General features: G+C 48.6%; 2 protein-coding genes and 1 long non-coding RNA gene across 13 annotated transcripts; 2 read left to right on the forward strand and 1 right to left on the reverse strand.

Moving 5' to 3' along the window:
• The first annotated feature begins 2,178 nt into the window (after window positions 1–2,178).
• On the forward strand, window positions 2,179–5,837 carry LOC120650657. The gene is made up of 6 exons (XM_039927861.1): window positions 2,179–2,644; window positions 3,141–3,358; window positions 3,448–3,649; window positions 3,731–3,816; window positions 4,175–4,266; window positions 5,470–5,837. Exons 1-6 carry the CDS (start codon window positions 2,546–2,548, stop codon window positions 5,733–5,735), a joined length of 963 nt encoding a protein of 320 aa, XP_039783795.1. The 5' UTR covers window positions 2,179–2,545; the 3' UTR covers window positions 5,736–5,837.
• Window positions 5,838–14,642: 8,805 nt separating this feature from the next.
• LOC120650658 lies at window positions 14,643–15,795 on the forward strand. Its single transcript, XM_039927862.1, has one exon. It carries the CDS (start codon window positions 14,762–14,764, stop codon window positions 15,632–15,634), a length of 873 nt encoding a protein of 290 aa, XP_039783796.1. The 5' UTR covers window positions 14,643–14,761; the 3' UTR covers window positions 15,635–15,795.
• A 3,907-nt stretch (window positions 15,796–19,702) lies between these two features.
• LOC120650659 lies at window positions 19,703–23,443 on the reverse strand. Of its 11 annotated transcripts, XR_005665763.1 has the most exons (8): window positions 22,579–23,443; window positions 22,384–22,492; window positions 22,114–22,268; window positions 20,898–21,964; window positions 20,695–20,796; window positions 20,440–20,567; window positions 20,161–20,328; window positions 19,703–20,066 (listed from the first exon to the last, which is right to left on the reverse strand). It is a non-coding gene; the product is annotated as an uncharacterized LOC120650659 (long non-coding RNA). The 11 variants fall into 11 exon arrangements; XR_005665760.1 differs by having other exon boundaries at window positions 20,161–20,567; window positions 22,579–23,442; XR_005665759.1 differs by having other exon boundaries at window positions 20,161–20,596; window positions 22,579–23,442.
• Between the last annotated feature and the right edge of the window lie 393 nt (window positions 23,444–23,836).

Raw genomic sequence — 23,836 nt, forward strand, 5'->3', positions numbered from 1 at the left:
GTTATACTCGCTAGGCCTAGTTACATGTAGGATGTTCCGATCTAGCGAAGCTATTACTATCGTGGGTTGGATTAGCTAGATTCAATTGAAGCAAGTTACGTGTGGGACACTCATCAACAACAACGCCCGCCGCAGAGATAACTGGACCTCAAGATCAAGCGCCCGTTCCGCCGGTCACCAAACTTGTCACGTATGAAGAGCTGACTCCAGAACACAAGCAAAAAATATGATGAGGTCAAAGCTCAGTTCGAAACCGATCTCATCGGTTCTTTCGAGAGGACCCGCAACCACGGCATCAGGTGGAAGGGGTTCTCACCCGAGGGCGCTCTCGACAACGTTGACCTGTCCGTGCCGTCAGAGGAGCGCACCAGGGCCCTACGCCAGGAGATGAATTATATGGTGGCTCACACGCTTCATCGGCACTCAGAAAGCCTGGTGAACGAGCTCGAGCGCGTGGCACATCGCGTTGTCCAGGAGGTGATCAAGAACCAGTACTCCCCATCGGGACCAGTCCTGGGGAGCCACAGAGGGGAAGCTGCATTGCAATTTAGGCCGCCAGTATCATACTCGCTCACGGCAGCAGGACCGCAGAGTTCGCCGATCTACGTCGTCTACAAGATCGGCGGTGACCCCGGGGAGGGACAGTTCCTGAGCGAGCCGCCCAAGGAGATCCCGCACGGCTACACGTGCGTGTACATACCTGACAATATCAACCCAACACGTGCGGGACAGCTGGTGAGTACAGGGGCCTCAGGGGCAGATGCGCCTCTCTATTTTTTTTGGTTGCGTGCCTGTGATGATTGAGTATGGAGGGAGGAACAGTAGAGTACCAGGAAAATTGTTTTGCAGCGGTGGAGAGGGTAGAGGGCAGTGCCATCGACGAGCTCCATTCCTGAGCGTTCATTCAGACAGACAGAGATTGGAATCAGATGTAGCTAGGGGAGCCACCGGCCAGGGGATCAGGTGGCCGCCGCCGGACACGCGTGCACCTGGGAGGAGGAGGAGGCCGGAGGGGGCAGTCGCCGCCGACGCCACCAAGGGGCGTCGCCGGCCAAACCCTAGCCCTGACCTGGAGGAATGCGCGACGGGGAAGGGGTCTCGACGGCGGGGGATTCACCGCGCCTGTCCGGGGTCCGTCGCCACGCCCCTCTTCTGCCGCCGGTGATGGGGAGGCCGTCGCGGACGCCAAAGCCTCGCCGGAGGAGGCCGTTCAGCGATACGCCGAGAAGGAGGCCCTGTTGGCCGCCGGTCCTCCACCGCTGCCCAGATCCGCGGACCCTGCGCCGCCCGGAGCAGGGGACGGGCCTCGCCATGGGCCGCCGCGTGCCGTGTCTCCGCCTCGCCATCCCCCCCCCCGCCCCGCCATGGCCGCCGCCGCGCGCCGGTCCTGTCATCGCTCCGCGCAGGGGACCGAGCAGGGAGGGAGGAGGGGTGTGCGGTGGGGGATGAGGAGCGAGGAGCGAGGAGGTCCGGCGCAACGAGGCAGGGTCGCAGGGAAGAGGGGAAGGAAGGGGATCGACGCCGCGGTGGGAGGGGAGGGATCAAGGAGAACTCGACACTGCAATCACAGAAGCTGCCGGACCAATAGGATGGTGGGTACGCATGGATGGGTAGAGAAGCCCGCGGTGAAAAAAAAACGGAGTGGGGGCGCGCCCTCGCGAACAGGGAGGGCGCGACGATTTCAGTCTGCCATCCTCTCCTGTCAAACATTTGGTGCTTCCAGGTGGGTCCAAAAGTGAGGTTTGTGAGGTGGGTATGGGGGCTAGTCTTAGTGAGAAAGGTTCCAATTTCTATGAATCCTTATAGTATAGAAACGGAGGGAGTACATCTGTGTTTCTTCGAAGCAGCATGGACAATTTCCTTGTGATCTCAATACATTTTCACGAAAAATTTCTAAAAGTTACGGAGTAGTACCATCCGTATTGGACATCTGAGATTACCATCACTACCATAAATAACTTCTTCAAAGAAGGCATGGTATAGGCCTATAGGAGCTTTAGATAACACAATACCCATAGATTAGATTAGTCCCAATTGCCAAGCCGCTGAAGGAATCACCAAATACCGGGCCCATTCCCGGATACTGACCGGGGCGGCGGGGCCTCCCTTCCCGGTACGTGACGTGGGGAGATTGCGAGTGCAAGGAGCGTTTGCTTTGGAGCCCGACAAGGCAAAGGGAGAGAAGGACACACAGCAGAGCAAAGCAAACCAGAGCCGGTTGCATTGCATACCCCCGCTCTTCTTCTTCCTCCTCCTGCGCTTCCCTTCCTTGGCAGACCGCAGTCCAAATAAAAAGTCCCGTCCTCTTCCTCCGGAGTCCGCGCTTCAATCTCTCCCCCGCGCACGACCTCGGTTCTTGCAGTCTTGCAGAGCAAGTGCAGACTGCAGAGGTGCATAGTGGTGGAGGATTCGGTTGGATTCCTCCTGTCGGTTCGGTTTCTTGGGGGCTCTTCTTGGTTTGCCCGGGCGATTTGGTGCGCCGCGAAGAGAGGGGGAGAAGGGCCGTGTGGAGAGGAGAGGAGAGGCGAGGACAGGGAGGGGGGCCATGGGCGGGCAGTGGGCGGAGGAGGGGATGCCGCCGTCCAACCTGCAGTGCTTCTTGGACTGCACCACCCCAACCGTGGAGACGCACATTCTCCCCAAGGTGAAGCAATTGCTCCCCGTCACGTTCTCGCCTTTGATGTTCTCGCCGGTCTCCGTCTGCCGCCGTCATGGCCTGGTCCATCGGCGGCGTCTCGGGAGTTTCGGATTTGTCATTTACTCGTTTCTGTGCACCGCTTAGTGCGGTGGGGGAAAAGATGGGTGTTCTTTTACTCGTTACAGCTCGTCTTTTTTACTGATGCATCTTTCTGCGTTTTCTGATGGCAAATATCCATCTCAAATTGTTCGATGCTGTATTGCTAGTACTGCTTTTTCTTAATTACGAGGATGGTGCCACTCCATGTTTTACTAGCTGGGGAATTGTGATGCAGCTGTGGCGATTCCTGCCATCTCGAATTCGACTTCGTTATGCTAATTCCGCCTACTTCAACTGTTTTATTAATGCTCTTGGGTGATGGATCGGATTAGGGTCGCTAGCTACTGTACGCATATTAATCACCGTCCTCTCTGAAAGCGAGACGCTGTTCATTTTGATCCAGACGAATGGACGATTGTCGACCGATGCTTGGAACCATGCTGAGATGGACAGCATGGAGTACTTCAATCTTGCAGACCTCTGGGAGCAATACTATGAGTGGAGCGCATACGGGGCCGGAGTTGCGGTGCAGCTCCCAGAAGGGGAGAAAGTAGTTCAGTACTATGTTCCCTACCTATCAGGGATACAGCTATACACCAACAAGGTCCTGACTGCATCTAGGTATGAAAAGAAATCCTTACAAGTGCTGAAACTTTCGAGTTCAAGGTGATTTTGAGCTGTAGGCCAATCTAATTCTCTGTTTCATGTAGGAGTTTCGGTGAAGATAATGGCATGGATTTGTGGAGCGATGATGAGGACAATGAGAAGATGTCAAGATCCTGGAGTTCTACGTCTGACGAATCATTGCTCAACTGCGATTTATTAGGGGCCAATAGGAAGCGGCCAGGGCACTTGTACTTTGAGTTCTTTGAAGTAGGTTCACCTTATGGAAGGGCTCCGCTCATTGACAAGGTGAACTTCTATGGCCTAGCTGTGAGTTTATCTCTTCTGTTTTACGAATTGCAGTTCTTTCATGATCATTGCCCTTTCTAGGTTTATGAACTATCCCAGGGCTTTCCTGGGTTGACATCTCTGAAGAGTTCTGACCTTTCGCCTGTTAGCTGGATGGCAGTTGCCTGGTATGATCAAATTTATATCCACTGCTTATGATATTTTGAAAGAATGAATAGTTGGCAGATTATTTTTTAGATAATGAACAACAAAAAAATGACAGTCCTATTATCTAGGATTTTTATAAAACAGTGTCATGCTTGTCTGCTTTCCTCGTTGCAAATGATTTTCTAGATTGAAGCACTTGCACTTGCGCCAAACTCAATCTGTGCCTTAGCAGTTTGATGATAGATTTGAGTGCTACAACAATCCTTTGTTTTTAGATAGTAGCTGTTGTTTCTAGGTCAGAAGTCGATTCTTGTTTGTTTTCGTTTTTCAGTGCTGAAAGTGGTCACTGTTGTCATTCATTTCTGCTACTTTAACTAGGTATCCTATCTACCACATTCCTTACCAACGTAACGTGAAGGACCTATCTGCTTGCTTCTTAACTTACCATACCATTTCCTCCTCGTTTCAAGGTATGTTTTGTTACATTTTGGAGAGTACTTTTTACCATTCCGATCAATTTTCATAGCAAAAGGATTTCATTACTTCAATAGGCTTCTATTCCAATGCTGCACGAACATTATTATTGATGATATTAATATCAATATAAAAAATCTTCATACCTTTGGGCCTTTAGTTTATTTTCCATAGTGTTATTTAGGATGTAGGTGTATGCATCTGATTCAAAGAACACTTGTATTGTGCCCGGAATAATATAGTGGCAGCTCTTTTCCTCTTACGCGGTATTCTTATAAACATATACTTGTCCAATACTTCTGTTCTATCGTGAATTAGCACTTATTCACATATCAAATGTTAGGGCTTAATGAATGCATATCATTTTCTCAAAGATTCATTTTTGTCATATCACATTATATGCATAACAACATTACTATCATGCACAAGAACAGAGTATCTATAATGTCTTAACTGTAGAAAAGAATTCCCTGAGCCATCGAATTATATTCTTATAATGTAGAGACTGGTTAATTGAGTGGTCTTTAGTTTTCAAGGAATGAATTGTATATTTGGAGAAGGTGCAACTGATGCTTCAGTTTCGTTTCTATATTTCGAAAGATGCATATCATATATTCAAATGATGTGCTTTTTATTGCATACCAGTCAGTATCCCACGCTATCTTAACATCAGTTGATGGCTTAGCTTACAAGAGTATGAGAGTTTCCTTCAAGGGTTTGCTTGGCTTACTATTTTGCATCTAAATCGTCAACTTTGGTTCCAAAAGTCTTCGTGTATGGTTAGGGAAACCACTTATTGGTTGGTGGCAGCAGCTCTTTGCGCAGTAAAGAGGAGGAAAACAACTGTATTGTCATGTGGCATGGCTTTATTGCTTATTCTTAGACATGAGGTTGCTTCTTAAAGACTAAAAATATGAATGTTATAACATGGAAGAAGACACATTTTTGTAGCAAGCTTGCTTGGATTGCAATATGTGCAAAAGCACCTAGGCACAACAGCTGTCCACTTCAGAAGAGGAAAAAAAAGGATTTTAGAGTCCAAATCAAGCCAGATCTTTGAGCTTGATAGCGATTTGCATGTTAAGACTTTGACTTCTTGAGAAATATAAGATACTATATACTTAATCACAACTGCACCAGTGATGACCTCAGTACTGTTTTCGATCCACGGTAACCTGTATTATGTTTGTTGTCCACAGATCACGCACTTGAGACCATGATCAACAGTGGTTGCCATCCAATCGCCAATGGGAAACAAAATGGCCAAATGGATAAAAAGAGCAACACAGTATCACTCCCTCCATTTGGCCTTGCAGCACACAAGATACAAGGTTCTCTCTGGACCAACCCCATGGCTGGAGATTACAGAAAGATGGACTTCCTCTTTAGTGCGGCAGACTCGTGGCTGAAGCAGCTTGGTGTCCAGCACCATGACTTCAACTTCTTCATCACTCACCCCATGTGAAGCGCTGATCTGGAGTAGCTTGCAAAGAAGCACATGGATGCAAACTTGAAAATACTAAAATTACTTACACCACCAACAACGGTAGCAAAGGTTTACAATACAGTGCGCTGGTAAAATCCAGTCTAACATTGTCGGTACACTGTAGCAGGAATACCCACTCCTACTGCAGCAAGACAGGACTCGTGTAGTCATCCGTAACTACGCCATAAGGGGTGGAGCAGCCGGGCCCCACGGGTCAGGCTCTTACCTCACCGGGCCAACAGCCCCGGACCCGCTTCCCGCTCTGGGACGGGTCCGGTGACGCCACGTGTCCCTGAGGAGGGGAAGCTCCGAGCCAAAAGCCGAGGGCTCGGACCCCCCATAGGGGTTCGGGACCTCCCCGCGTCCGTCCGGACCTCCCACGCGCGTAGAACCAATATACCGCCGGGGCGGGGTCCGGGGGCGCCACGTGTCCCGCAGGCGCGGGACACAGGCGCGAACTCGCCCACCCACTGCATTCAATGCGGGTGGTTGAGACGTGCTCTGTCACTGCGGCACGCGAGGCAGTCTTTGTCAGGCCTCACTATAGACCGCATATTACCGATGTACACAGTGCAGCCGCATGCGCCGCATCCGCACAGAGCCCGTCTGTCGCATTAAACGGATACGACGGCACGGCACTTTTTCATCATACCGCCTACGTCGCAAGTTACACGGCCCGTTCAGCTACGCCGCAGGCAACGCCGCAAGCTACACTCTGGCGCTGTTTCGACAAGACAGGGCATGGCTATGCCGGACGGAGGATTCCCACGGGTAGAGCAAGGAAATCCAGGAATGAGATCTCTGTCGCCTACAATGCCATAATGTCTGTACAGTATGTCATTTTATAATACATCGTTGGGCCCACTTGTCGGGGACTCAACGGCCATGTACGCGACTCCCTTGAGATATAAAAGGGGGCGCTCGCTGCACACACCAGACGCTAGACTCTCTAGGACACAGACACGCCAAGACTCGCACAACACGAGCTCGGTTTCACGCCGAGCAACCCTGCCCTCAACCTCTTGAGAGCGCAAGCGATACAACATACAGTGGACGTAGGGTATTACGCTCCGGCGGCCCGAACCACTCTAAATCTGTTGTGTTCATCGCGTTCTTCCACCGAGATTGAGCTAATCCTAGCTAACCCCCCGAGTACTCACCCTCTGGGTTTAGACGGGTGTATTACGCCACCCGGCTGTGGGTTTGCACACCACAACAAACATTAATCGCAGGATAGGGTTCATACCGAACATGCCAGGACTCAAATGGTTTTCTGTTTCTTGTTCTTGGGCACAAGATGTAACTGATCTGTACCGAGGTTTTGCAACTAATCTGGTATGAATTGTAGTTGTTGCCTTGTGAAGTTTAGTGCCCTAGCTAGAGAATGTCAGACCAAGATGAAACTGCTTGAGCAGACTCCAGTTGGACCTGAATCTGTCGATGAAAAATTCATTCTCTTGTACAATCGGGCATCTGTATCTGCCTGTTTTAATTTTGATTTTGATTGCTGTATTATCAATTCGTTCTAGAAATAGCCTGAAACAGTAAGACAATTACATACCTTGCTGTAAGGCCTCCAGGCGACTCGGCGACGGAAACGGGAAGTACGTCTTCAGCAGCACGTGACTGAGGGTGTGCGTGCGTGCGTTGTAGGCGTGTGTGGCCCACCTGTCAGGGTCGTTGTAGGCGTCTGTATGGGATATGCTGAACCTGAAATCGAAAGCGAGAGGAGTCCAAGAAGCTAGCTAGCTATCGGCACGGTTCCCTGCACAGATTAGAGTTCCGCGTCGGGAGCGGTTTGGGTGCCATGCAGTGTTTTCCTTACCGATCGGTAACCGCCGGTTACCGCCGATTTTTACCGATACCGCTACTAGGCGGCAACCCATACCGGCGGTAAATTTCGAAAAATTTCGCCCGAATTTAAAATTTTTAAAAATATTTGAAATAAAAAAGGAAAAAATATGGTAAGAAAGTAGAGATGACATACATCATTCTAATATAGAACATGTTCAAATATTTGACTGTTTGGGCTCTCAAAAAAATAAAAAAACTTTCGGACCGGTAATCCCGAGCGGTATCCTCTAATCCCGAGCGGTATTCGGCGTTTTCCGAGCGGAAATCGGCGCGTTTGGACCGGAAACCACTGCATTGTGAGTATTTCTTGATTTTACATTGATTTTTAGATGTTTGTTGTGTAGCTATATTCAAAAACATGTGTTCATATTAGCTATATGGATCCATTTGTTCATGGTAGTTGGATGTTAATTTGTTCATTTTAGCTATATGTATATATGTGTGTTCATATTTCAAATATGTACATATATTTTCATTTGTTCATTTGGACCGGAAACCACTACTATGTATTATATATATTGACGATGATGGTTTGTGAGGACTATGGTTGTGATGATTTGCATGGACTATTATTGTGATGATCTATATGGACTATGGATGTGAATTTCTATTTTTATGGATATGAACTTCTATTCTATGTATGTGTAAATGTTATATAATTGTTTGATATATACCATCAGTAATGATATTTACAAAATTACAGTGAAATGCTGCCAAAATTTTTAATTTTCCAAAGTCATACGGTGTTTACCGGTTAAAAACGACGGTTACCGGTCGGTAAACATCGATTACCGGTCGGTAAACATCGATTACCGGTCGGTAAACAACGGTTACCGGTTTTTTGAATTTGAATTGTCATTTCGAGCGGTTTCTAGCGGTTTTCGGCGATTTACCGCCGGTTTACCGATACCGCTAGTTGGCGAAAATCGCTTTACCGTCGGTAAGGTGAACCCTGGTGCCATGTACAGCAACAATTCGTGGCCGCCGGCCACGCTAGCGATCGAGCCAGACTTTTTTTTTTTTTTTTTGCGAGGTGACTTTTCTGATACTGCATGCCAGAAGCGGTGCTTAATTGTATGGCCATTCCGTAGCCGGCGAGATCTGGGCATGTTGGTGTGCATGCAACCAACGTTATCCGCTAGCTCCACGCTTGTCAGTAATGCAACGCACAAAAAGCCACGCGGAGGATTCGAAGAACACACGCGCTGCAGATTCGGCCGTTGCATCGTGGCATGTAAGGGATCGAAGGGCTGTCTTGCCGATGCATGCAGCAGCTTGATGTTGAATTCCTTGATGTTCTGTCCTGGAGCATCTCCAAGTGTTTGGTATAATTCACTTGGTAAAAATAGCATTTTGCCAACTCCTTAAAAGTTTTGACAAGTGGAAAAAATGTCCATCTCCAATAGCTTGGCAATTTTGACTTGGCAAACACAAAAATCAGTTGGCTGTTTGTCCCGTGCGTTTTCTTCCAGCCGCCGCCGTTTCTCTTCGCGCGTGACACCTCCACTAGATCTCCACGGCGTCGCCAGATTTATATTAGCAACTTTGTGCATTGTTATATATAATTAAGTGCATCTGTTAATTGTTTTGATTGAAGTAATCATTGCTGAAACTAGTACATGCGGCACAGTGGCGGATCCAGGTCATAGCCATAGGGGGGCTGAAGCCTTCTTCTTCCTCTTCTTTTTCTTCTCCCTTCACTTTCTCCTCCTCTAGCTCCCCTTGTTCCAATGGAGGTTGCAGCCCGTAGGGGGGGCTGGAGCCCCCCAGCCCCCCCCCCTTTGGATCTGCCACTGGGAGTAGGAGCTGGTCGGTGAGGTCAATCATGGATGATGTTACTGTCCCAGTCCCTGCTGGAACCACTGCTCAATGCAAGGAGGAACCTATCCCTGAGGGCAGCATTAACATGGCAATCCCTACTCAATGCAAGGAGGAGCCTGTCCATGAAGTCAGCATTAACATGGCAATCCCTACTGCAATCTCTACTCAATGCAAGGAGGAGCCTGTCCATGAGGGCAGCATCAACATGGCGATCCCTACTCCAGTCACTGCTCAATGCAAGGAGGAGCCTGTCCATGAGAGCAGAATCAACATGGCGATCCCTACTCCAGTCACTGCTCAATTCAAGAAGGAGTCTGTCCATGAGGGCAGCATCAACATGGTGATCCCTACTCCAGTCACTGCTCAATGCAAGGAGGAGCCTGTCCCTAGCGGCAGCGTTAATGTGGTGATCCCTACTCCAGTCACTGCACAATGCAAGGAGGAGCCTGTCCCTGAGGGCAGCGCTACCATGACAGAAGCAAGCTCGGAGTCCACTTGGCTGCAGAAGCCTAACAAGCGTCTGCGAGGGGACGACTGGGTCAACTAACTCGTTGGACCATGCTGTGAATAGTTTTAGACTTTTAGTGTATCTAGGCTAATGCATCCTCTAGGATTAGGCAATGGATCCTTTTGTTCTCTTTCTTCTACCTCGGAACATCTCTATCTACTGATGTGACTCGATCTGGTGTTAGTGCTGGGTGTCCTGAACCCGTTTAACCCTTTTGGACATTGCTTCCCTTGTCACATTGTACAATGGAAAGGGGATGTGTTAGCTGGTTCGTGTGCTTTGTTAGCACCTCTATGTACACGGTGCTCATGGGTTTGGAAACTGTGACAGAACCACCAAGTTAAACGGCTTAATTAAGCGTAATGACTATCATTTGAACGCATCAGTCGCATTAGCTTAATTAAGTGTAACCTGACCGCCTGTTTCCAACCCACAGACCGATCGAAACACACCAGAAGTCTCGCACGATGGCGAGCACAAACGGTACCAGCATAATACAATTTCACAAAAATAGATAATAACATAAATATTTACAAAACATCTTTAAATTTAGAATTTACATAAAACAAATGACAGCAACGTAAGAGAATATGACCTGAGAGAAGGAAATTTGATTGAGAACCAATAAAACAAAACAATATCTATGAACACGTGAGGACGTCACATCGAGCCCACTGATGCGAATCCTTGTTAACTTCTATACCTAAAACAGTGTAAACAACAAACCCTGAGTATACTAATACTCAGCAAGACTTACCCGACTTTTGGGTATACTTAGCCCACATATCTAGACATGCAAAGCTTTCTGGTTGGTAGATTTATTTGCAGAAAAGCATCTAAGGGTAGATCCTTAATTTCAAAATTTTAGCTCCAAATTATAGTTATAAAGTTGCTACACATCTATGATTTGCAGATCTATAACAATCAATGTGAAAACATAAATGATTAATTAACATCAACATGTATCATATCATTTCGTTTCATTTCCTTACTACGATGTGACTCGGAGATCAAGGTGCTCATGTCCGAGAGCGACTGACTGCGAATCGATCCGATTTAACCTTGCAAGGTAGACCTAACCAACACGGCACGTATTTGCCCCGTCGGACAATACGAACCAACCATTCCCCTCCCCGCCTCGAACTACAGAACCGCCCCACCTGCATATAGTCAACCGAGCCCTACAAGAGACCACCAAAAGTAAACATATGCATCCCAATTCTCCGCGACCACTTGACTGCCCTAAGGGGTGGGTAGAAGTTCTGTACTTTCGAAACAAGGCAGTACTCGGCTTACCGGTTTCGACTACCTCCTACTCCCGGTATGCAATTAGTACAATTCAAACATGATCAGCAGGGCCGACAACGGTACGGTCCTTAACCGACACAGACGGGGCTAGACAATTCCCAGCAGGGCCGACAACGGTACGGTCCTTAACCGACACAGACGGGGCTAGACAATTCCCGCCGGTCTCCAGTTTCTTTCCTTTCCTCCATATTCCAATATTCCATAATCAAATCATAAAGACACCCTATATCTCGCGAGTAACAGAGCATTACTCGACTTCTACCGAATCCTAATTTTAGCATGGCAAGGATAACGACATATACATACTAGTATTCCGACCAATGGAACCTAGGAATCATGCAACTAGGGTTTCATCCAATGCCTAGAAACTTAATGCATAAGCAAGTAAATACATATATATCATTTCATAAGTTAAAATAATAGGTTATGCTCCGGGGCTTGCCTGGGATTAACAATAAGTCAGTGTTAGTTAGATGATACTCGCTTGGCGAGCATCTGCCTGCGGTCATGCATATTGGGATCAATCCATCCATCTTCTAGATGTATCCACCATTCACCATCTTGTGGTTCGGTTCCGTCAGCACGTGCCTCACATCCACGCGTTGTACATATAGCGTACCTAAATGATATGCAATGATACGAGTGCATGAATATAAGAAAAACAACACATAATGCAATGCAATGCGACTATTAGAGAAGATATGACTGGACAATTATTTACCGAGTAAACATAACAAACGAGCTCACAAGGCAAATGGGTTGGGGCTGCAATACAAGAATTCATCCAATTTATTTTAGCCCGAAGTGTTTCCTTCAAAAGCATTACTAAACTTATTTAGAAAAGCCAAGCAATACGATAAAGCAAGAAAGATTAAACTAGAACTTGATGTAACAAGCGAGCAAGCATAAGCAAGGTAAATAAAGACAAACCACATTTTGATATATCCGATTTAACATGATTTATACACGAACAAGAATTTAATAACTAAATTTACCATTCAGTACAGTATTTATAAAGAAGTTTGTACAACTAGAGAGCAGACACAGGCAGCATACAGAGAGATGCTTATCAATAGTTGCATCAACCCTACACTAGTTTAACACACGAGCACTCAGCTCATGAAAGCTAGCTCCGATGACTAACCACCAGTCATGACATCATATGTAAAAAAAATGTTTATTTTCTTCTAAACCTAATATCCACGTTCTTAATATTAAACAAGCCTATTATGAGGTAAATTAGTAACTCAGGATATGAAATTCTTACCTTAAACTACAAACATTATCACTAATTTACCATGAAATTGCTAAAGCATTTGAATTGTTACAACTTCATTTAAGGAATTATTACAAATTATCCACATAAAGCATTAACAAGCAATTATTGATTTCCAACAAAACATTAAACAAAAGCATGTCATATTATCTACCCAAAGCATATATCTAATCGTGAGGGACATAACAAAATAAATCTCGTCACTTATGGTTCAAACTATAATTTACTAGGCATTAAATAAGTTTAGCACATTTTCTATTTTTACACCTTTCTATTATTCATAACAATTTATTAAGCACCATCCAACTTAAATCAACAACTCAGTCATACATATATCACCTGAATAACCTACCATAAAAATTTCATAGCAAAAGGAGCAACATAACTATATATATGATTTTATCCCTAACAAGCATGGATAAAATTCTAGGACAATATTTTTCTACCAACACATGTCATATTTTAGGTTCACTGCATAGATCCAATCACAAAGATTCCAAAACATCTTTATTTTCTATTTTATGATTTCTCCATGATTTACTATGCAATTTCAAAGTTTACAGCCACTTAAACTAATATTTAAACTAGAACAATAACTATTTAGAAACCAAAGATCAACCTGTAAGGAAAGTTGTAGATCTTAGAACAAGGAATCCAACAAATTTTAGTTTGTATTTTTCTGATTTTTCTATGATTTTCTATTGATTTTACAAATTTACTGCTTTTGAAATTAAGAAAGAAAAGAACTTTCGCAGATAGACCCCTGGAACATTTTGAATCTTGCAATCTGGTCCCTGGCCGGCCAAAACAGAGGAGGCGGCGGCGCTGCCGTTTCCCGGCGAGGGGGCTCGCTGGCGGCGAGGGCCCGGGGCGGAGGAGAGAGAGGAGATCTGCGCGGACCTATAGGTGGCCTTGGAGCGCGAAGAGGTGGTCTGTGGCCGCGGCTCCATGGCGGGCGGCGGCCGGCGGCGGTGCTGAGCTCGCTCGGGTGAACTCCGGTGGCCGGGGCGGGCGGAGGAGAGGCCAAGGAGCTTCAGGGAGCCGAGGTCGAGCGGATTTGGGGGTTGGTGGAGAGCGGGGCGAGCTCGGTTGATGGCTCGGCGTGGAGGTGCGGGCGGCGGCCATGGCGGGCGTGGCCGTTCCGGCTGGCACAAGGCCAGATGGCGGCGTTGGGAGGCGGTGCGAGCTCCAGCGCGGCCGGGCGGTGCTGGCACGCGCGAAGGCGCGGCCCGGTGCCGTGCGAGCACTGCCCGCGGCTTGCGGCGGCGACTGGCGGCCATGGCGAGCAGCGGCGAGGCGAGACAGCGCGGCGCATGCGGCGACAGCGAGCGGAGGGCGAAGGCGTGCGCATAGCGAACAAGAAGGCGAGTTCGAGAGGGTTCGGGAACGGGCCACGCGGCAGCAGGAGGTGAACGAAAGCGCTCGGCGCGAGCGGCGCCGTGGTCAATTCGTCCACGGTGACCACGCTCGGAGAGGAGAGAGCTACACGTGTGGCTTGATATTCTTGACTCAATTTGAATCTTCAAATCTTGTTTAAGACTCCTAATTGAGTACTAATTGAGGGGTGTTACAGAAACATGCTCCTAATTAGCCTAAAAGAAACATGAGATGCAGCGCCTAATTAGCCTAATTAGCCTAGAAGAAACATGTCTTACCATGCAAACTTTCCCAACCCCATAATCTGATCAGTGCTGTTGACTGTTGAGTACTTTGTGGAATTATTTGCACAGGTGAACCGGTATTACCGGTACTGTTATGGAAATATGTTTGTTTCTACGCCCCTTCAACGTCTGCAACACTGAAACGCACTCGTCAGTGTCGTCACGCATGATCGACGTTGCTGACACTCAAATGCAAAAAGACACATCCCCGGTTTATGCTTGTAATTTGAGTCCGAACGCTGTAAACACGTAGTAAATCACAAAAGCCAGAGATGTTGTGTTTTACCTATGCTAATGGTCAAATGGCTCTATCCATGTGTAGAGGAAATAGCTGCATACATTGCACAGCCGCACATGATGCGCGCGTCAATGATCTCCATTACAGCCAACTTGCAATAAAATTTTGTGCTATATATTTTGTTGTGGTTGTCTCGACTCGGCAAACATACAGCTTTACTTTTGTGGAGGAATGTGCCTGGCCTAACATCTAGAAACTCACCTCTTGCCGACAATGGAGAAAAAAGGACACATCTACTGATCTACGGGCTTTCTTCCACGCAAAAATTCTCCAGATGGCATGACCAAACTGGAACGAGTCCGAGTCAGCCCATATCTGACCAGATCAAGTCCTGCATCACAGCTTCAATCTGGTTTGGAAAACTTCTCACCATTTCTGTATCCTACCCCCTATATATATAAACAGCCACGCACAAGCAGATATGATCGCAGCAAGAAGCAGCAGGCAGCACCAGCAGCACACATCAAGATGAAGCTTCACGCCGCCGTCGCCGCTTCCCTCCTGGCCCTGGCCGCGGCCGCGTCGGCGGCCGGCGCCGTCACGTTCGACGCGACGAACACGGCGTCCGGCACCCCCGGCGGGCGGCGCTTCGACCAGGCCGTCGGCCTCGGCTACGCCAAGCGGGTCCTCTCCGACGCGTCCGCCTTCATCTGGCACACCTTCGACCAGCGCAGCACCGCCGCCCGCAAGCCCGTGGCCGCGGTCACCCTCGTCGTCGAGGACATCGGCGGCGTGGCCTTCACGAGCGGCGACGCCATCCACCTCAGCGCCCGGTACGTCGGCGGCTACCCGTCCGGCGGCGACGTCAGGGCCGAGGTGACCGGCGTGCTGTACCACGAGGCGACGCACGTGTGGCAGTGGGACGGGCGGGGGGCGGCGAACGGCGGCCTCGTCGAGGGCATCGCCGACTACGTCCGGCTCAAGTCCGGGTACGCGCCGGCGCACTGGGTGAAGCCGGGGCAGGGCGACCGGTGGGACCAGGGGTACGACGTCACGGCGAGGTTCCTGGACTACTGCGCCTCGCTCAAGCCGGGGTTCGTGGCGCAGCTCAACGCCAAGATGAAGGACGGCTACAGCGACGACTTCTTCGCGCAGATCACGGGGAAGAGCGTGCAGCAGCTGTGGCAGGACTACAAGAAGTATGGGGGCTGATGGGGGATAGGTAGGTGGTCAGGATACTGTTGCTTACTATGCTGAATAATAATAATGTTCAAAATGGCTTGATGCCAGTTTGTGATGTGAAAAAAAAAGGAAACAAAACGATGTATAAAATAAAATAAAGAGTAAAATGCACTGTAGGTCCTTAAACTAGTTCTCATGTTCTGTTTAGGTCCATGAACTTTGAAAATGCATTTCTAGGTCCAGGATCTATTTAAGTGAGCCATTGGAGGTCCAAAACGCCAAACTGGCTCTGACGTGGACCTGGCCTGTGTGTTGGCATCTGACCGGAGGCAAAAAATAAAGAAAAAAGTGCAAGTAGGCCCTCCCATCCCGACCCCTCCTTATGCTCCCCTGTTCTTTCGTCTTCCTCAGCGACGAGGCGGAAGGGGGCGATTAGGGCGGCGGCGATCGGCGTTCATCGAAGATAGTGAGGGGCCGGCGGCAGTGGATGCTCGCGAGAGGATCTGAAGGGAGGCAAGGAGGGACCAGTCGTGGCACTTGAAGCGCAGCGATGGCGCCGCGACTGCGGCGGAAAGCAGAACCTGTGCCCGTGTATGGTGAGTCGATTAAAGCCCCAATCTTTGAGATTAGTTAGTTGTCGGTCGAGTATTGGTACACGTAGATCATGTATTTGATGGAAATGTCGGGTATTTGGTCGATTTCAGGAAGATTGTTAGGGTTTTGGTTGAGCCGTGGGGTTTTGTGGAAGGTTGTGTTCATGATTCATGTGCAATTTTGTGTAGGTTCTGGTAGTGATGAGTTCACAGTAGAGGTCCGACATGGCGGGTTTTTTGTTGGGCATGGCCAGTTGAGGAGCTATGTGGATGGGAAGGTTTCTTGGTTCGATTATTGTGAGTCAGAGACATGGTCTCCTTTGTGGTTTGATGATTTCATAGAGCAACTTGGATATGAGAGGACTGAAAGCATGAGGATTTACTGGCAGTTAACTGGGAAGGATGTGGCTGATGGATTAAGAGTGATTTCCAATGACTCAGACACTAATGTGATGGTGTCAGTTGTAGATAGGGTCAAGAACCTTGTGGTATACTTTGATCATGATGACAACATTGCAGGCTTGGACTTTGATGATATTGTAGTGAACCCAGTTGCTGAGTTGCCCAAGGTACTGAGCCCTCACAAGGTGCAGTATGTTCTAAAGAAGGTGGATGAGAAGCTACCAAATTTTTACAGTGATGTACCAACCACTAGTAGAGGCATGGTAGATGATGAAGGAAGTGATTCAAGTGGTGGTGATGATGGCAGTTCTGAAGACTCAGATTTCGTGGACAGTGACTATGAAATTGATGCAGATGATGATGACTTGTTTGTTAAGAATGTTGATGTGGGGGTGAATGATGAGGGTGCAGCTGTGAATGCATCATCAAGTCAAGGTGCTGATGATGATATTTGTATAGATGAGGACTGCTTGGATCTTCCAGATTCTGAGGATGAAGGAGAAGTTAGATTAAGGTAAGTCTTGGTCTGCAGAGGACTTAAGTAATCCAGTGTTCAAACCAAGGATGGTGTTTCCTTCAGTTGAGGTTTTGAGGAAGGCAATAACTGAATACAGTGTGAAGAATAGGGTGCAGATAAAGATGCCAAGGAATGATAGAACTAGGATAGAGGCTCACTGTGCTCCAGAATGTCCATGGAGGTTATATGCTTCCCATGATAGCAGGGCCAAATGTTTCGTGGTCAAGACATATCAGAGTGAGCACAACTGTCAAAAGGAATTTGTTTTGCAGAGATGCACTTCCAAGTGGCTAGCAGAGAAGTACATTGAGGTGTTCAGAAGTAATGATAAAATGAGTTTGGCAAACTTTGCAAAGGTTGTGCAGAGAGAATGAAATCTAACCCCAACTAGAACCAAGTTGGCAAGAGCTAGGCTCATTGCTCTGAAGAAGGTCCACGGAGATGAGGAAGAGCAGTACAACCAGTTATGGGATTATGGGCAAGAGCTAAGGAGAAGTAATCCTGGGACATCTTTCTATCTCAATGTAGTGTCTAATCATTTCAGCACCTGCTATTTTTCATTGGATGCATCCAAAAGGGGATTTCTAAGTGCATGCAGGCCCTTGATATGCTTGGATGGGTGACACATAAAGACCAGAACTTGAGGAATTCTATTGACTGCAGTAGGTATTGATCCTAATGACTGTATATATCCCATTGCAATGGCTGTGGTTGAGGTAGAGTGCAAGGACTCATGGCTGTGGTTCTTGAATACATTGAAGAGTGATCTTGGAATTGAGAGCACTTATCCTTGGACTGTAATGACTGATAAACAAAAGGTAATCAGCTAATCCTCATGCTTGTACTCATGCTTGTACTCATGGCTGTACAGGGTTTGATCCCTACTGTGGAGCAAGTCTTTCCAGAAGCAGAACATAGGTTCTGTGTTAGGCACTTATACTCAAATTTCCAGCAGCACTTCAAGGGAGAGACACTGAAGAATCAGCTATGGATGTGTGCAAGATCAACCACTGTGATGGATTGGAACACAAACATGGACCAAATGAAGACATTAAATGCAGCTGCCTACACATGGTTAGAGAAGATGCCACCAAACACATGGGTAAAGGCCTTCTTCTCTGAGTTCCCTAAATGTGATATCTTGTTGAACAACAGTTGTGAGGTGTTCAACAGATACATACTGGAAGCAAGGGAATTGCCTATACTCTCTATGTTTGAGAAGATCAAGTGTCAAATGATGACTAGGATTGTGAACAAGCAAAAAGAGATGGCAGAAAAGTTCCAAGGTCCCCTGTGCCCCAAAATTAGAAAGAAAATTCTGAAGAGGTCTGAATGGGCCAACTTGTGTTATGCACTGCCTGCTGGCCAGAGTGTGTTTCAAGTAAATGAGAGGGAGAATCAGTACATTGTTGAATTGGCCACCCAACACTGTGATTGTAGAAGGTGGGACCTAACTGGGATACCATGTAACCATGCTATAGCTGCCTGAAGGCATGAGAGAATTCCAGCTGAATCAGTTGTACCAAGTTGCTATTCTGTAGAGTTTCAGAAAAGCGTATGAGTTCAACATTTGGCCATGCAGAGACAAGAGAGAGTGGGAGCATGTTAATGGGCCACAAGTTCTAGCTCCAATCTATGAGAAGAAAGTTGGGAGGCCCAAGAAGTCAAGGAGAAAGCAACCTCATGAGGTCCAAGGAAAACATGGGCCTAAAATGACAAAGCATGGAGTGGTGATGCATTGTAGGTACTGTCAGTCCGATCAACACAACCAGGCAACATGTGAAATAAAAAGCTAGGCTTGAGACCCAAACAACCAGCAAGAAGGAAGGCCCAAACAGTCCAGGAGGAAGGCAATGCAACATGTGACATGGTAAGTCTCAATGAGTCAGACAACATGTGTAATTGTCAAACCACATATCTTCTGATTGTCTTCTAATTCTGTGTAGGAGGACATCCAGCAAGAAGTAGGTAGTTCCCAACTTATGTCACAACTTAGTTCAACAATGATGAGCCAGATGACTGCTGAAGGATCACAATCCAGCAGGCTTCTTCTGAATCATGGACCATTACCTGATTCTGAATTTGTTCAGAACAACCGTCCAAGGGCCAGACCTGGAGTCCCATTAACAACATCAACCAAGGCTGGGAGGCAGGCTGCAGCAGCAAAGAAAGGGAAGGCCTCGAAGAAAAACAGTCAAACTGGTGGAGATGGACAGGAATCATCCAAACAAAGGAAGGCAGCCAAGACAAATACCAAGATTGGTGGAGATGGACAGGCACCATCTAAGAAGAGGAAGCTAGCCAAGAAGTAGACCTAGCTTACAGCATCTGTGACCAGCTCAAATCTTTTGTGACCTTTTGTGGTTTGTCTAACCTGCTGTCATGGTTGTACGACAAAACATTAGGCTGTGAACTCTAGTTTCTGTGAAATGCTTGTGAACTAGTTTATGAGAAATGGCTGTGAACTCTAGTTTCTGTGACATGTCTGTGAAATGCTAGTGAACACATTTCTCTGAAATGTTGTCAACTCATTTATCTGAAATGGCTGTGAACAATAGCCACTGCCCTCTAGTTTCTGTCAAATGGTTCTAACAATTCAAGCTCATGTGATGCTTGACTTCAAATTCCATACATTTCATGCTCAGTTCATACATGCTAATAGCTTCGATACATTCCATGTTCAGTTCTTAAACACTAAGAGCAACAGCATCACACATTGCACACACAGAATAGATACACATACAACACATATTGACTTTAGCAACCTAACTATTTCAGTGGCATTCTTCTTCTTCCATTCTCCTTCTCTAGCATGCAGAAACTCCATCCTTGGGGCTGCAATAGGGTCTTCCAGCTGCGTTGAACTGCCTCCTTTCAGCAACCCAAGACTCCTAAGCTTGACAACGTAATCTTCTTCCCAGAACCAAAAAGGGCATCCACTTCCATCACGCTACACAGACCAACAAAACAAGCTCAAATCTTCCTCAATTAAATCAAAGATGAGCGGGCAACAAATCAACACATCAACCCACAGCTGAACTCACCTTGTGCAACGGGCAGCAGTAGAACACTTTCCCAAAGCTCCATTCCTATTTCGATCTGCGCCGCACCACTTGCCGGAGCCCACAATCAGTGCAAAGGATGATCGGGAGCTCATCCGCACCCCACTGCTCCGACGCCGATGCACTGGATTCGCGAGCCATGGCATGGATCTGGGCCTCAGGGGTAGGCGCAGAGAGGGGGGAGAAGAACACGAGAGAACAGAGGATGAGAGCCATGGCATGGATCCGCACCCCACATTACTATAGCAGGGAAGGGTGTACTTGCAATTTTTTTGCGCCTCCGTCGAAGTCATGTCCACGTCAGAGCCAGCTTGGCGATCCACGTAGCCGGTCAGAGCAGGTCAATGGCGTTTTGGACTTCTAATGGCTCACTTAAATAGATCCTGGACCTAGAAATGTATTTTCAAAGTTCATGGACCTAAACAGAACAGGAGAACTAGTTTGAGGACCTACAGTACATTTTACTCTAAAATAAATAAACTTTCGATAAGGTATTGTTGAGCGTGGAACAAGTACTCTGCTCCTTTGGTAGTCCAAATGTTTACGGCACCACGTACAACACGTTTGCCCGGCCGGCGCTCTCTGGTTGAAAAGCTGGATTCAAACTAACAACCATAGCTGTTGAAATTATAGTCGTTTAATTAGTACAGATCGGCCATGGTGCGAGTGAGTACTTGTATGCCTATGTACAAGATTTCGATTTCGTGTTAAGGTCATACCTCTAAACTGCCGTCACCACTAGCTAGGGAATGTTGCAAGAGAGCAGAGGCATGACTGCACTGCGCGAAGAGTTGTGCCAGACATTCCCTAGCTAGTAGGCCAGCACTCAAGCCGTAGCACACCAGCGCATGCAGCCCTGCAGTGCAAGCCGGTAGGCAAGTAGCCCTCCACTCGTCGAATTTCCCAACCGATCGAGCCAGTGCTTGACTCAGGCCCCGACGAGTCAACCAACATGGCTCACACCCAACAAAATCTTGCATTGGTGACGCCGCGCCACGTTATCTTCTTGCCGGCCGCCGGCCTAGGCTATATGAACCCTCGATCACCGTCGCGCTTCGTTCCAACACGCACCGTGCCTACACAGTCGTCGCAGGCGACAACCGCGCGCGGCGAGCGAGATGTGAGTTGTGACGACGTCGTGGTAGCGCTCTGCCGGCGCGGTCACGTTCGGCGCGACCAACGCCGCGCCGGGCACGGCGGGCGGCAAGCTAGCGCGCGGTTCGACCGGGACGTCGGGGCCGCGTACGCCTGCAGGGAAGGTGCTCATCTCCGACGCCTCCGCCTTCTGCTCGAAGGTCTTCCACCAGCCGCGGCCTCCGGCAGCCGCAAGCCCGTCGGCGCGGTGACCCCTCGTCGTCGAGGACGACACGGGTGGTGGCAAACTGGCAACCAATCTTGGCGGAGAGCTCCCACGCGACCACGACGCAAGGATCTTAGTTAGCAAGTCAATCTATAGGGAAATACAAGGAAGAAGATGCCTTGGCCAACCATGAACGAGGCGGCAGCCGTCGTCGACTTCGCCATCTCCGGTGGCCCGACAGGAACCTGCCCTCTTGCTGTTTTGCAGCATCCAATTAAGTGCAATCAAATCCGCTTTGATGGCACGGCCAGAACAAATTCAACTCAACCTAGCCGGAATAGTTGGATCAAATGGAGAAAAAGGATTACGAGCCGACAAACCTGGACCCAAATCAGCTGCGTGGAGGAAGTCCGTGGTGTGCGGCTGCAGCTTGATGAAGGTGGCTGTGGGCAGCAACATGTTCCTCACCAGCACGAGCTCGTTCTCCTGGACATACAGGTGCGCAATCGACTGAATAGGAGAAAGAGAAAAAAAGCAGAGATGCAAGCAACGCCAGTTTCGTTTCATGGCGTCTGAAAAACATCATCGGAGAACTGCTGCGAGCCTGCAACTCTGCAGCAGAGATATATGCTCACCCTGGTCAGCATGTGGATGAACCTTTCCTCAGCGACATACTCGTGCGCACCGCAATGCGTGCTGCGCTCCGTGCTGGGATTCTGGATCTAGAACAACATCGGGTACTCGACATTGAGGCGGCTAAGGCGATCAAGAGCAGATGGCGGCATGATAACTGCACGATTACGATGCAACATCATCAGAAGGTTAAAAGTTAGAATCAGAACACATCTCGGCGTTCAGCAGGAAATAAATCGGAGGAAGAAATAGATTGTGAAGCGAAGGCTTACCTCAGTTGCCATCCTCGTCGACGTTATCCTTGTTTAGGAGAGACATCGACAAGCAGCGGTAGTACTACACGAACGTCCGATGCTGCAGGTTGAGGTACTCCTGGAAATCCTGCGCATGAAGAACACGGTTAGTTGAAGATGTTAATGCTCCCCAAATTGACAAACTACTGGTGGTGACTTCATCTTGAGGCTAACCAATCAATTTATTTTGCCCGGAGGAACTTCGCACGAGCATCGAAGAACAAAACTCAGACGAACCGCAAACCTACGTGAAGGCCCGGCGGCCTAGCAGGCGGCGAGGCCAGCCAGCGGCAGGCGAGGCGGCGCGACAGCCAGCACGGCCAGGTGGGGCCGCGGCTCGTGGGAGCGCAGCGCCAGGGTGGCGCGGCAGGTGGATCGGCACGGTGGCGAGGCCGCGTTCTCGGCGGCGCGGTGAGCAAAATGGCCGGGGAAGGCGCTTGGGAGGTCGAGGGTGGTGCGAGGAAACTCACTGGGCGGTCGATTTGGGCGGAGGAGAACCAGAAGAAGGCCGTCGACGTGCGGGAGTCGGGACCGGCGGCAGGGCTTCTCCGACCGGCCGAAAATCGGCCGATTTCGGCCGGGGAAGAGGGCAGCAGGGCCCGGGGATGCGCGGCGGAGGTGCGGGAGCAGGGCGGCAGTCCATCCGAGGCCCACTCGCCGCCGGCAAACAACTGGGGCTGCACACCCCCCTGCCCGGCCATGCTGGTCGTGAGCCGCGGCCCCGCCTGGGCCGCTCCGTCGTCGGAGGGGAGAGGGGGAAGGGGAGGAGGCGAGTGGACGCAACTCGCAGGAGAGAGCGGACGGGTGCGTGATCTCGGGTGGCTGAAAAAATGGATCGGAATGGAAGATAGCGTGATTGCCGGTGATGGTGCAGAGGGAGGGGAAGGGGAATCCATCACAGGCGGGCGCGGAGGGAGGGGATTCCATCTCCGCGAAGATCACGGAACGACGAATGTGCGGGCGGTTACGGAGGGAGGGTAAAGAACGCCGCGGTGTAAAAAGGTTTCGCGATTGGGATCGCGGCGATCCGATTGAACGGGGCTGGGCGGCGTTTTCAGTGTGCGAGGCTCTCCTGTCAAACTTTGATTTTACCTGTGGGTCTGATAGTGATGGTGTGTGAAGTGGATATGGAGACTAATTTTAATAATTTTTTTTTAATTTTTATGAATTTTTATAGTGTAGATAGATAGATCCTGATTCCTCGAGTGGCGCTTTTCCGGTTCTTGAACAGGTTCAAGGTTCTATTCGCGGTTGAGGTTGTGATCCGAGTTGGGCTCGTTGGGTGGTTGCTGAGTTATATATAACCTGAACCTTTTTTCGGATCTATTTTCCCTTTTCCACCGGGAGTTGTACTCGAATCGTTTTATAATCGGATATGTTTCAATCTTTTAGACGGACAGAAGCCTCGTCGTAGCACTTTTTCTTATGGTGA

This window comes from Panicum virgatum, chromosome 9K, assembly GCF_016808335.1.
Source record: "Panicum virgatum strain AP13 chromosome 9K, P.virgatum_v5, whole genome shotgun sequence".
In the NCBI taxonomy this organism is placed as follows: domain Eukaryota; kingdom Viridiplantae; phylum Streptophyta; class Magnoliopsida; order Poales; family Poaceae; genus Panicum; species Panicum virgatum.

Coding starts and splice junctions, on each gene's coding strand:
- LOC120650657 (XM_039927861.1), top strand. CDS start 2,546: ATGGGCGGGCAGTGGGCGGAGGAGGGGATGCCGCCGTCCAACCTGCAG. Junction 2,645..3,140: donor AGACGCACATTCTCCCCAAG/GTGAAGCAATTG, acceptor ATTTTGATCCAG/ACGAATGGACGATTGTCGAC. Junction 4,267..5,469: donor CATTTCCTCCTCGTTTCAAG/GTATGTTTTGTT, acceptor TGTTGTCCACAG/ATCACGCACTTGAGACCATG.
- LOC120650658 (XM_039927862.1), top strand. CDS start 14,762: ATGACCAAACTGGAACGAGTCCGAGTCAGCCCATATCTGACCAGATCA.